Raw genomic sequence first — 13,321 nt, 5'->3', positions numbered from 1 at the left:
GGTCGCTATACATGACCTCAAATCCAATCCTGAAATCCAGATTTGCAGAGCAGATAAAGGCCCCGACGTGGTTATTCTGAATAAGAGTGACTACATTGAGAAAATGATTGTGATTTGGGTGATATGTTCCAGTTCCAACACCTGGGAAATACAACTGAATGTGACCACACATCTCATTTGGAGAAACAAATAACAAAAAGACGATTGAAACTTTGCAAACGGGGAGACCTCTCCAAGGAGATTTATGACACAATTAGACCTGTCAAATCGCAAATACCGAGGATGTATGGTCTCCCAAAGACTCATAAAGATAGTGTTCCTCTATGGCCGATCTTTTCAATGACTGCACAACATGAACCCGCCAGATGGTTATGTGAACTATTACAGCCAGCACTGGCCAATGTCTCACAACATGTAATTGTGAATTCCTTCACCTTCGCCAATGGCACGTGGTCCGTCACACACCTAAACGAGAATTCCACAATGTCCTCATATGATAGAGCCAGTCTATTCATGAATGTCCCACTGACAGAAGTGATCGAAATCTGCATGCAACTTCTGTATCATAGTGACTTGACACCTCCACTGATCTCTGAGTCTGTCTTCGTTGAATTAATGAATATGGCGACCCGTTCTGTTGAGTTCAGTTTCAATGATTCAATATATACTCAGATTGATGGTGACATCATGGGATGCACTCGAGGCCCCGGTTATCTAGGCAAACGTCTTTGTAGGTTACCGTGAAAAACGTGCCTTTGCAGACAACATCCTGGAGTTCAACCCCCTTCTATCTATTATTTATCAGTATGTGGATGCCATCTTTGCTGTCTTTGAGTCAACCTCAGCGTGCAAAGTCTTATTGGCACACCTGAACTCTCTCCCCATCCATCCCTAGAGTTTACCGAAGAGATGGAACACTCTGGCGTACTTCCCTTCTTGGACGTCTTTGTTGAGAAATCGGCCGACGCTTATAAAACCAGTCTATTGTAAGGCTACTTTTACCGGACAGTATATGAGGTGGGACTCTTACAGTTCCTCCAGATACAAGATTGGATTGATTGGTATTTTGGTCAATAGAGCAAGAAAGATCTGCTCCACATAACAGATAAACTCCATGCTGAAATTGAGACCATCAAGACTATTCTTCTTGATAATGGGTATCCTGAACAGAATATATATATATATATATATATATATATATATATATATATATATATATATATATATATATATATATATATACACACACACACATTCCAGAACCCATCAAAGAATCCTACAATCGGACCTGGTGAATGTCCCGTATATCTACGTCTACCTTGGAAAGGCAAAGTGTCTCAACGGTTTGAAAACCAGATCAAACGGACAGTGTCCCATTCTTACCATGCGGTTCAACCACGAGTGATTTTCACCACCCACCGGTTGCTTCCGTCAGTCCAAAAAGATGTTCTGCCCACCTCTCATATAAGTAAGATTATTTACGAATTTCAGTTCCAGTGTGATGCTCGGTACATGGGCCACACATCTTTGAGATTGAAGGATAATATTGAACAACACATCCCTTTGGGGATCAGATGGGGACAGTCATCCAAACAGAGACAACGAACTCAGGCTTGTAAGAATGTACACAGTATGACAACTATTCCCTGTGCCTCTGCAATTGGTTACCATTTATTGAATAATTCTCAATGTGCAGAGCAATATCGTATCAGCTGTTTTAAAATCCTGAATAGAGGACGCAGTTCAGCTCACCTTCGTGCAATGGAGGCTACATTCATCAGGTCAACCAATCCCATTCTTTGTAAACAGAAAGAATATGTCCGAACTTTATATCTATTCTGACTATGATGGCTTGACTGTGTGACAACTCCACCACAGTCAACTTTGAGTCATCATGACCCCCCCCCCTCCCAACTAGCCCTCCGCTACTTAGCATTATGTTTCCGCAGGTACTTTGGTGATTCATCTCCGCCTAATCATTATTCATGATGGTTCATTTCCGCCTACTCATTCAGGATGCCCTATGGTCCCACCAATCAGCTAATCCCATCCTTTCTTTCTCGCAACCTATCAACATTGAGGACATTACATTGTTACTTTATAAATGAGAGTTGGTGGTTCTTCTTCTTCTTCATCATCTGATTGTGGTTATATCCTGAAGAATGCAAGTCGAAAAGCTTTGGTAATGTCTATTTTTTGAAGTGCATATTTAAATTTTGTTGTTCGAATAAAATGTATGCAAGCCGGGAGGCGATGATGGTTCACGGGAATTATTGAGGAAGCCTGACAGTAAAAACCTATCTCTTCCATCAAAATTGACCAAATCAAATCGGATTTTTTATATGTTGTACTTATGGACATTACGCACAGCTTCTAGGAAATGAAATTGCAGGAAAAAAAATCGAGAAAAAAATAAAAATAAATAAAAAGTTCAAGTGGGCATGGCTCCGCCCACAAGGGGCGTGGGATGCCCCTCATACCAAAAGACACAACTAGACCATGATATCGAGCTTGTGTCCAAGTTTCATCAAGATAACATCAAACGTCACAGATCTATACTCTGGAGAGTGTCACAAACAGACAGACAGAGAGACAGACACACAGACACAACGAAAATAGTGGTCACTGCTGGCACCTGCGAACCAATATATATACATATATATGTATGTATCCACATACACACATAGAAGTTGAAGCTCATGGAGCAGCTGTCTGATGCAGTGCAGCAGGTTTATAATCTGCATTATGAAATAATCTGTGATTATTTCCAAGAACAAGCAACAAGAATAACATACTGGTAACATTGGCAAATTCTCCACCAGTGCAAGGGATGCAATCAAAACAGCAGAAAGGCCTTCCTTTGATGGCTACCAGCCGTGTCCCAGATGTGCACGTCTTGGAACAAATGGACTCTTCTACCTGAAACATACACTTTGCAGTTAGCTATAATTTTAATGATTCAGTCAACTAACTTCGTATTGGAGGCAGATATATTAGTCATACAGTTGAGCAGTATTGTTAAAACCTGCCTTGCGCTTGCCTCCAGCCCACACAAGGTGGTCAGCATCAACTTGGAGCACATGACCCGGAGAGGCACCAGAATTGTAACCACCAACCTTTCTGAAGTGCACAACTCCATTAACATCGTTTTCCTCATTCCGCTGCCAGTTAATGAGCTGAAAAACTGCAGGTGGGTCTCCATTCTGATCAAAGCTCATGGCCTCACCTAAGATGCTCTGGAAGTTAACCTTTCTTAGATAGTAAAGCACCTTGAAAAGGTTTGATAAAGGACATTGTGTAAATTAATATGAAGAAAATAATTATTTAAAATAAAAATTCAGTAGACAATGCATTAACATAGCATACACATACCTGCCAAGGTTGTAATGATTTGATTGTACCACAGGAAGCATTAGAAAATGGACCATGCATTGGTTTGCAAGCCTGGAGGTCATGCAGCGCATGCACAACAACATAAATTGCCAGGTAGGTACTGTAAGTCACACGGAGCTGCGACACATCTGTGAATGGAGAGTAAACATCCTGAAGGTCTTCCTCTCCCGTGCAAGGTGTACTTGCATCATCAATGACCCACGAACAGTTGAAGGTAACTTCCCAGAGCTGAAGAATGACATCCTTTTGATCTCTTCTTTGTGGAATGTGAAATTTATCAGTCTGATGTTCAGTAAAGTTCTTAATCAATGGCCTAGTAATTTTTTCAGGTAATTTCATGAGAGGGTCATTGTCTGTTACTTGCATTGAAGTATTGTGCTCGGGAATCAAATAAAAATTGGACTTTATGGAATAATTTGCGCAGGTACAAAGACACTGCTGAGCTATAGGCTTGATGTTGTTTGGGTGTGTCGTATTAATTTTGCACCCAGGTTGAGTCAAATATCTTCCATGGAAATGGTATGCCTTTATAAAATGATTCAAATATGTTTGATTCGACCTTTGCTCTATACTGTGATTAAGACAAAAGTATCTGCAATCTTGAAGACTCAGAATCTTTTCATTTGAATTTCCCATCTTAACCAGTGATCTTCGATCCGACCACTTGGTATTGCCTGGTTTGATTTTCAGCAGAAAGTCTCTTAGGCCTGGAATTGTGGCTCTTGGTAATGCTAGGCCAACCACGTTTCCAAATATATGTCTGTGATGTGTTGAGCTTATCAATGGCGATGTCACCCAAGCAGTGTTAGCGATCCAGAACTTTTTCGTAACATTCTGTTTCCATAGCTCCTCTGCCAGTTTTACCATGTCTGGCTCACTTAGGTAAAGTAAAATGACCTTTGCCTTTGTCTCTGCAATCAATGTAGCTGCACAAATAAAAGATAAAAAACGCAAAGTGAAAAAGATGTTACCCATTGCTGTACAGCAATTTTTGGCCAATGCCATGCACACACCTCTGGCCCAACGATTGGAGGGAATGCTCATTCGACAACTAATTTCAAGAAGAGAATCTATCCAGGGTACCAGCTCACAATGGCCTACTCTTTGAAATGCAACATAGGATCTTTAACATTCACACCCTAAATGCAGATGGGACAGCCGGCTTTGCATCACAATCTGAAGGATGGCGTGCTCTGAGATGCGGCCATTACTGGCACATAATCTGAAACATAGCTTTCGTAAAATCGGACTCCGTTGGAGATAGAACCCAGATGACATATTATAAACAAAATGCCCCATGGGATGGGATGACTATGCAATGTAGTTTGTTGCATTTTTGTGTTTCAAATAACTGTCACATCAATTCCCACCAAGTATAGAGTTAGCTCCTCTTCATTCCTCTCATTAATTTGTAATTACCCCCGCCAAAGGAGATGGTATTGCATTTGGGTCTGTTTGTCCGCACAGAACTTTCATATTTTTCTCCGCAACTGCTAGTCAGATTTAGACGAAATTTTCACCATTCGTGCAACGACTCATGTAAAATGTTTCAATGATAATTAAGACGTCAGAGGTCACGTGGAGTGGCAGCCATGTTGGAAAAATGGAAAAACTTTGGACTTCTGTATCTCTGAAATAGCACCAAGGAAAAATTGAAACTTGGCACATAGCAAGTACTCCTCATCATAAATAAGTTTGATTTTTAGGACGTCACAAGTGCCCTCGTTATGACGTCAAAATTGCATATGGAGAATGCCACATGAGATCAGTATGAAAATGTTTGAGGGGCATCTAGAGATAAAATGGTCCACAACATTGTTTTAACTACCTCATCGGTCATGGGATTCGGCAGCCATATTTATTGTTTCAAAAAAAAAAAAACCTTCAAAAATCTTTTCTGAAGTGGTTGAACAGATCCAGGTGAAACTTTACACGTATGACCGCCTGTCCATGAAGAACAAAAGGTTCACACATGTGATATCATAGGTCACATGGGTGGCAGCCATATTGGATTTCCCTAAAACCTATAAAAAAAATACACCACTCAAAAGAAATCCTGGCAGTGGATCTGCAATCTCTGATCGCTCTTTTTATTGTTTCCATTTGTTATTTGTATGATTATTTATTTCTGTTTCTTCTTGTTGAAGTAATCCACGAATGCATCGCATTGGATGAAAGCCCCTGTGATATCACCAAGCTTCAGGTCACATCTTGATTAGATGCTTTGAATGCTGGGACATGGCCTGTCAAGGGGGCAGGGCATGGTCTGGTAACAAGCCAATGAAAGTTCGCAAATTCAAACCCGCTGCCAATGACTTCAACGTTTTAAAACTGATGCCCCCTCATCCAATCAGGGCAGACACGATTTTGCCTGGAGCCCTTCATGAGGGCTGACATGACCCGGGAGGGGTTTGAGTGGCAGTTATTCCTGAGATGGACAGTTGGTGATCAGCCTGAAAGAGCTTAGACTGATATATATGAATTTGCCTCTGAATGGACAAGAAAGAGACAGAGCTGTTGCGATGATATTTTCTCCAGAACAGCTGCCCTGAGCGACGATAATTGTCAACTTCACCAACCTCTCCATTTCTGCTGCTTTGCAAAAATATGGTCATGCTGCAACTGGAGGTCCACAAGTTACTATGTGGTAAGTGCATGGCTAGTGCTTAATCTCACAATCCCTGTGCTGTATACTGGATGAGAAATCTTTGGGTATTCACGAAGGAGGGTGTCATGAAGTGAAGTAGATGTAGCTTTCACAAACATGGGGCTGATGGAGAGTGTATGATTGATGATTCCTGACACAGTAGCTTGTGATGTTTGATATCCAGTAGCAGGCCAAAATGTTGAAGAAAATCATCCCTGGTGATGAGTGGAGGCAACTCAGCAACCACAAATACGCATTGAAATACTAATCGCAGTCCAAGATCCAGCATTAAAGATCTCTCCCTGTGGATTCACTGCCTGCAGCTGGATTTATGTAGACTAGGCCTTCGTCAGGCAGACTAGGCCTAAATACTCACTTCAGCACCAGTATCCACGAAAAATCTAGTACCTGTTGCATTGTGGTTTATGTAGAATAGGTGATTAGATGTGTCACTGCCAGGCTGACTTGTCGTCGCTGGTCGTTGGCATTGGAATTTCCCTGCTCCAAAGGGTGAGACTGGGATGAGCATCGGCTGATGCATTTGTGAGCCGTTTCTCCATGCTTCCAATGGTATCAGCACATCTGTTTGGCATGTTGGTGGGCGCTTGAGCTGGGATTGTGTCCTCTTGATTGACTTCTCAATGGACCATGCCCTCGGCTTCTACTCCTCTCTCTTTCCACTTGTAGTTATGTTGTGAGAGCTTGTACCTGTTTGATCAAGTTCTCAACCTGAGTGGACAAGGCACAGACTTGGTCTGGTTCAGGTGCAAGTTGCTGTTGAGGTTTTGAAACAGCTTCTCTGTGCGTAGTGGATGACGAAGGAGAAGAGACTTCCATGATCTTGTCGGCAAGATCTGCCAGTTGTTCAATGTCAATAGCCTCATTAGTTGAGACCAAGATCAGTTGGACGTTGGTGGGAAGTATCTGGAGAAACAGCTGTTTTAAGATGGTTGTCTCCAATCGACTGTCCCCAAGCAGCTGTCTTATCCTTCGCAAAAGCCGAGAGAATTTCCCGTCACCAAGCTCTTCAGAAATGAGTAGTTGGTGTCGTCTCTTTTGCTCTGAAGCTGAGGTACACCTGATGAGCTCAGCCTTGAGATTGGTATAACATTCCGAGGCTGCAGGAGCAATTAGGAGGTCCCTCACTTATTGCACTATTTCTGACTGGAAAGATCCAACAACATAGGTGAGGCGTGTATCCTGGGTTGTGACATGCCTGGTCAGGAACTGCAATTCAGCTTGTGCAAACTGCAATGTGTGATTGGTGGGCCAGAAGGGAGGGAGTTTTAAACAAACAGCCACTACCAGTGACAGGGGTACCTCAGCAGATGCATCTTGATGGACATCGTCTTCGGACAGAGCTTCGACAGACATGATCACAAGAGATCACGTCAGAGTCACCAATATAGAAAATAAAGTTATCGACACACTCACAACTAAAGGTTGATGACTTCATCCAGTCTGAGTGGTGTCCCATAAGCTGTTAAGCTTGAGTACGGGTGATCATAAAAGAGTTTCGATGATAGTAATGCCACAGTTGAAAGGCACAAAAACCCTACTGTAGATAGGGCCGCGACACAGCACATAGTACAAAACACCATGAGTCAAAGTGTACTTTAGTTTAACTAAAGTGAAACTCCAGTCCATGAGTTATTTCCACGATGGTGTAAATGGCGAGCTGCCATGCAGGAAAGCATTATCAAACTCCCGTTAAAGCATTCCTCACTGCTCATCCCTTGACGATGAGGGACGAGAGCCTGATAGTAATGTTGGGCAAAATGATTGGTCAGAGACCAGATTAAAAAAACTACACCTACACAACTGCCATTGGTTGGACATGCAAATAGAACAAAGTTCATGATGGAAAAGTACTGACAAGTTGGCACCGATAAAAACTACACCACAGATTCCACAGAAACCCACGGTGAGGTGAGGTGAGGCTGAGTGAGGTGAAGGTGAAGTGAAGCAATCTCCCGTGGTGAGGCTTCGTCTTTGGGCCTCTCACTCTCTCACCGCAGGCTGGTCAGTGGTCTTTCTGTCTTCTACAGTCTCCTCTCCGGTCTCGCCCCCCCCCACTCTGCTCTGTCTGAGATATGTCCCCCCCCCCCAAACTTCCGCAGGGCACTCAGGTCCGCCAACAACCTCTTTCTGGTAAAACTGCCAAAATCACGAATCACTGCTCACCTTCACTCTTTCATTCCTCTTCCCCCCCTCCACCTTTTGAATAAACTCCCACACTCTCGTCAATCTCATTCTTTACCATCTGATAATCAGTAATATGGGATACTGTATGACAGTATGGTGTCTCCTGCAAAAATGAAGAGAGGGTTATTCAGAGCATCAGGGAGGTCGATTATGTGGATGAGGAACAAGACTGGGCCTAACACTGCCTTGAAGCATGCCAGTCTCCACTGGGAGATGAGAGGAGAAGGTTCCATTGATAGATACACATTCACTGCATGAGTGGAGCATGTCCAGAATCTAGGAATTAAGGTGGCCTTGTATGCCACAAGCAGGGAGCTTGGCAAAAAAAAATGCAGGATGCCAGACAGCATCAAATGTCTGACATGTCAAAAAAGATGGTCTTGACCTCTTGTTTGAGATTTAGGGTTCCAATCATTGCTGAGAGAGGAGCAATTATGTATTTTAAGTGTTGAATGATCAGGATGGAATCCAAAATGACAGTCAGAGATGAAGCGGTTTGAAAACAGGAAAGAGTTGACATCAATAGAAATGATGGATTCCATTACTTTGCTGATAATTGGAAGCAATACTGGTTTGTAATTGAGATAATCAGTTTTTTCACCCTTCTTGTGGATAGGAGGAATGTTTGCCAAGATTAAGGAAGATGGGACACAGCCAAATGAGAAGAAGAGGCTGACTAGAATGACACGTTCCTGCATTATTTGCACCTACACTTTTACAGATACATACTCAGAGGAAACCAAAATTTGTGCAATGTACACACAAAAAAACAACAACACATGATTCACTTACCAAGGGCCTGAAATGCTTGTAGTTGTTGTATTGCTGGAAGCATGTTCTGGAAAGCAATACAAGCACCTCTTTGCTCAGCTTCCAATACAAACCTTGAGATACCCCCTCGTCCATAGTCATCATCCACTGCCGTCGCTCCAATATAAAGCCAGCCAAAATATTGCACAATATCTGCCAGGGCCACCGACTGAAAATGATTGCTGTGAGATAAATTCAGCTCTTTGTAGTTTCTTAAATACAAACGGCTTCATTATCATCTTGGAACAATATTGTTACAGGCGGGGGTCAGCCGCCAACCGACCGCTCTGAACGGAGCCGCAAGTCGAATCGGCCCGACCGATCGCCCGGAATATAGATCGTCGCCCAGATAACTCCGAGCGACGGGTCCTTGTACAAGAACCGAAATACGACAATCGGCAGATCATGTGGGGGAGGGTCGATTGCCAATCTTCAATGTACATAAATACCCACGTGATCCAACTACCGGGGGTATTCCACCCTCGACGGAACTCGTACGGAACAAACCGCCGAGGCGAGCTTGTCCGTGCGCGATTCCGAGCAGCGGAATCGCCGAGAACCGTCGGTCCAAATGTCCCCCGATTACGGCAAACCAACGGCTTTCTAACTCCCAACACACGAAATGTTCAGTCAATGAGGGAATGGACGCAACGAGCAGGTTTACATTCACACAAGGACATTTATTCTAATGAAACACGTATGCAATTAAATAAGGTAAAACACGGATGCAATTATACAAGCAACAAAAGCACGACAAAAGAACTAAAACCGTCTATAAGCAATTATTAATGTACAGTCACTTACACAGTTTTACTTACGGGACTCGGCGCCACAACATTCATGCGAAAGAAAAGCAGGAAAAAGACCCTATCAAAGGCAATGCGGTCAGACTGGACCTCTTGGGTCTTTATGGCGTGGGACTTGGCAGACCGAACGAGTCCCACGAGACCGTTGCAGGTTACCTGCACCCTCGTGGTGTCTGGCTTGGGCGACCCGCGACGTCCCGTCCCCACAGCAGCTAGCGTAGCCGCGGTCGAGCTCGGGCCTTCCGTGTGGCAGGCGAGCTCTCTCCGGCTCTCTCCACACGAACGCGCGGTTTGCTTGACACAGCAGGCAAAGCTGCGCCTCCAGCTCGCGTCTCCTTCGCGACGCCCGGACTTCCACGCAGCTCCTTGGCTTCTGGCTTCCTCCCGACTCCCCCAACTGCCGAAGCGAAAAGCTTACTCCTCCCACGGGACTCAGCACACGAACTCTGCCACGGGACTCCCACGAACTAAGCCCACGAACTCGGCCCTACCACGGGACTCTTTACGAACTCTTTACACGGGACTTTCACGAGACCCTTTACACGAACAAAGAAAAGATGTCCTCTTTATCCTTCCCGCCCCTTCCCCCGCACCCGGCGTGACTCATGCCCTCGTGATCCACCCCCCCGCTCAACCACAGGTGGGAGGGAGTTTTTGACGTCACGCGATGGCAGGGTTCTTCTTCCTCTTTGTAGAAGAGGGGGAGGGACGTCTCCATTGTTTCGTTCCCAAAAGGCCCAGTCACACCTTGACGTTTTAGCCAGCTTATGCCGATTTTTGGAAAATTTGTCTAAAACGCTGGTACACGTCGAATACGTTATGGGTAAGTTTTGATAACATTGAGAGCACGCTGAAAAACACTGCCATACGTCGTAGTACGCTGGCTTTAAACGTTGAACTTTTGGGTTTTCCTCGAATTTTTTCATGTTTGAAATTTTACGACGTATGCCGGTGTATGACTCACACGTTCCGCTACGCTGGCCATAAGTTGTAGGCACGTTATGCGATCGTTGACACATGTCGACACACGTTACTTGTAAGTTACTCATAAGTCGAAACAGTCGAGGTAATCTTTAGCATACCCAAAACTTATTTCTAACCTATGAGTAACGTTTTGTAAGCACGCTACACGAACGTTGTTCACACTTTGCAACACGTTACTTGAAAGTACTACTACTACTACTACTACTACTACTACTACTACTACTACTACTACTACCAACATCGACATCAGTAAATTCTCTCCAACCACTACTACTACTACTAATACTACTACTACTACTACTACTACTACTACTACCAACATCGACATCACTGAATTCTCTCGAACTACTACTACTACTACTACTACTACTACTACTACTACTACTACTACTAACATCGACATCACTAAATTCTCTCAAACTACTACCACTACTACTAATAACATCCACATCACTAAATTCTCTCAAACTACTACTGCTACTACTACTGCTACTACTAATACTAATACTACTACTACTAACATTGACAACACTAAATTCTCTCAAACTACTATTACTATCAACATCGACATCACTAAATTCTCTCGAACTACTACTACTACTACTACTACTACTAACATCGACATCACTAAATTCTCTCAAACTACTACCACTACTACTAATAACATCGACATCACTAAATTCTCTCGAACTACTACTGCTACTACTACTGCTACTACTAATACTAATACTACTACTACTAACATTGACAACACTAAATTCTCTCGAACTACTATTACTACCAACATCGACATCACTAAATTCTCTCGAACTACTACTACTACTACTACTACTAACATCGACATCACTAAATTCTCTCAAACTACTACTGCTACTACTACTACTACTACTAATACTAATACTACTACTACTACTAACATTGACAACACTAAATTCTCTCGAACTACTACTACTACTACTACTACTACTACTACTACTACTACTACTACTACTACTACTGCTACTGCCATTGATATCTACTCAACATGGAGTCTGGAACACTGACGGGTTCCTCTTGTGAAGCCCATTTGTATATACCAATTCCCCTAAACGCTGCCAATACGCCATTAGACGGTAGCTGTAAGTTAGAAACACATTCAGTAAGTACTGTGGTCGTCCAGAAGACGTCAATCAAATTCGTCCACATACGCCAATGTGCGTTTGAGATACGTTACACATAGGTTCAAAGCACGCTACTCATTGGTTCAAAGCACGCTACTAATAGGTTCAAAGCACGTTACTCGTAGGTTAAAAATTAAGTTTCGGGTATGCTAAACATTACCTCGACGTGTTTCGACTTATGAGTAACTTACAAGTAACGTGTGGCCGACGTGTGTAAACGATTGCGGAGCGTGCCGAGAACTTATGCCAGCGTATGCGTAACTTGTGAGCCATACGTCGAGTACGTCGTAAAATTTTCAGCATGCTTGAAATTTCACGACGTACTAGACGTACCACGTAATATGCCAGCGTACTTCATTGTTTTTCATCGTTCTCCCAACGTATACACAACTTAAGGCCCGGTCACACCTTGACGTTTTAGCCAGCGATGGCAACGTATTAAAATGTATCTAAAACGCTGGCTTACGTTGAACTTTTGATGTTTTTTTTAAAAGATTCGGACGTATTCATAGCGACTTGGTCTTATGTATAACGCATTGGTAACGGACACAGAACGTTTCGTTGTGTTATAGATAACTTATACCAACGAATGCTGAACCTGTTGTCGGCCTACACAACCGATGCCCAACAATAGTCTAACTTAGGCATAGCGCGTTGCACGCATCGCCGACGATGTCGTGACGTAGCCTATTAAAAGGCTGACGCACAATGATTCGAATCATAACTGCCGTAGAAATGGAAGTGACAACATCGCGGTCACACCTTGGCGATCTTGCCAGCGTATGCCGACCTAAGAAAAATGTGTCTAAAACGTTGGCGCACGTCAAATACGGTATGAGTAAGTTTGGTATACGTGAGTAGAACGCTAAAGTACGCTATCATACGTCGTAGTAAGTAGAGTACGTCAAGAAATTTTAAACATGTTCAAAATTTTACGACGTACTCGGCGTATGACACACGTTCCGCATGCGATGGGGATAAGTTTTACACACGATATGTGGACGCTTACACACGTCCACAAAGGCTACTTATAAGTCGAAACACGTCGCGGTAATGTCTTTTTTACGCCAAACTTATTTCTAACTTATGTTTGACGTACTTTGAACCAATTCTTTACGTAGTCCCAACACACAACGACGTATGTAGACGTATTCCAATGACGTCTTCCGGTCGACAAAAAAATAAATGAACGTGTTTCTAGCTTACAACTGCCATATAAAGACGTGTTCCCAGCGGTTTTGGGAATTGGTATATAAAAATGGTGTTCATAAAAGGGGAACTCAACAGTGTTTTCGAGTCCTTTTTGAGTCGATGTC

At 43.2% G+C, this 13,321-nt stretch overlaps 1 protein-coding gene across 1 annotated transcript in view; it reads right to left on the bottom strand.

Moving 5' to 3' along the window:
- LOC147034445 (extracellular calcium-sensing receptor-like) overlaps nucleotides 1-13,321 on the bottom strand; it is a 109,251-nt gene that overhangs the window by 34,624 nt on the left and 61,306 nt on the right. Inside the window, exons 4-7 of the mRNA XM_085883550.1 lie at nucleotides 9,038-9,224; nucleotides 3,373-4,319; nucleotides 3,026-3,269; nucleotides 2,796-2,915 (exon numbers count right to left, since the gene is read on the bottom strand). Coding sequence (XP_085739676.1) covers nucleotides 2,796-2,915; nucleotides 3,026-3,269; nucleotides 3,373-4,319; nucleotides 9,038-9,224 — 1,498 coding nt within the window. The remainder of the gene's footprint in view (nucleotides 1-2,795; nucleotides 2,916-3,025; nucleotides 3,270-3,372; nucleotides 4,320-9,037; nucleotides 9,225-13,321) is intronic.

This window comes from Eptatretus burgeri, chromosome 1 (genome assembly GCF_056783735.1).
Source record: "Eptatretus burgeri isolate ZD-2024b chromosome 1, Ebu_testis_v1, whole genome shotgun sequence".
In the NCBI taxonomy this organism is placed as follows: domain Eukaryota; kingdom Metazoa; phylum Chordata; class Myxini; order Myxiniformes; family Myxinidae; genus Eptatretus; species Eptatretus burgeri.
The sequence above is the reverse complement of the archived record's forward strand: the minus strand, read 5'-3'. Positions and strand labels throughout refer to the sequence as shown.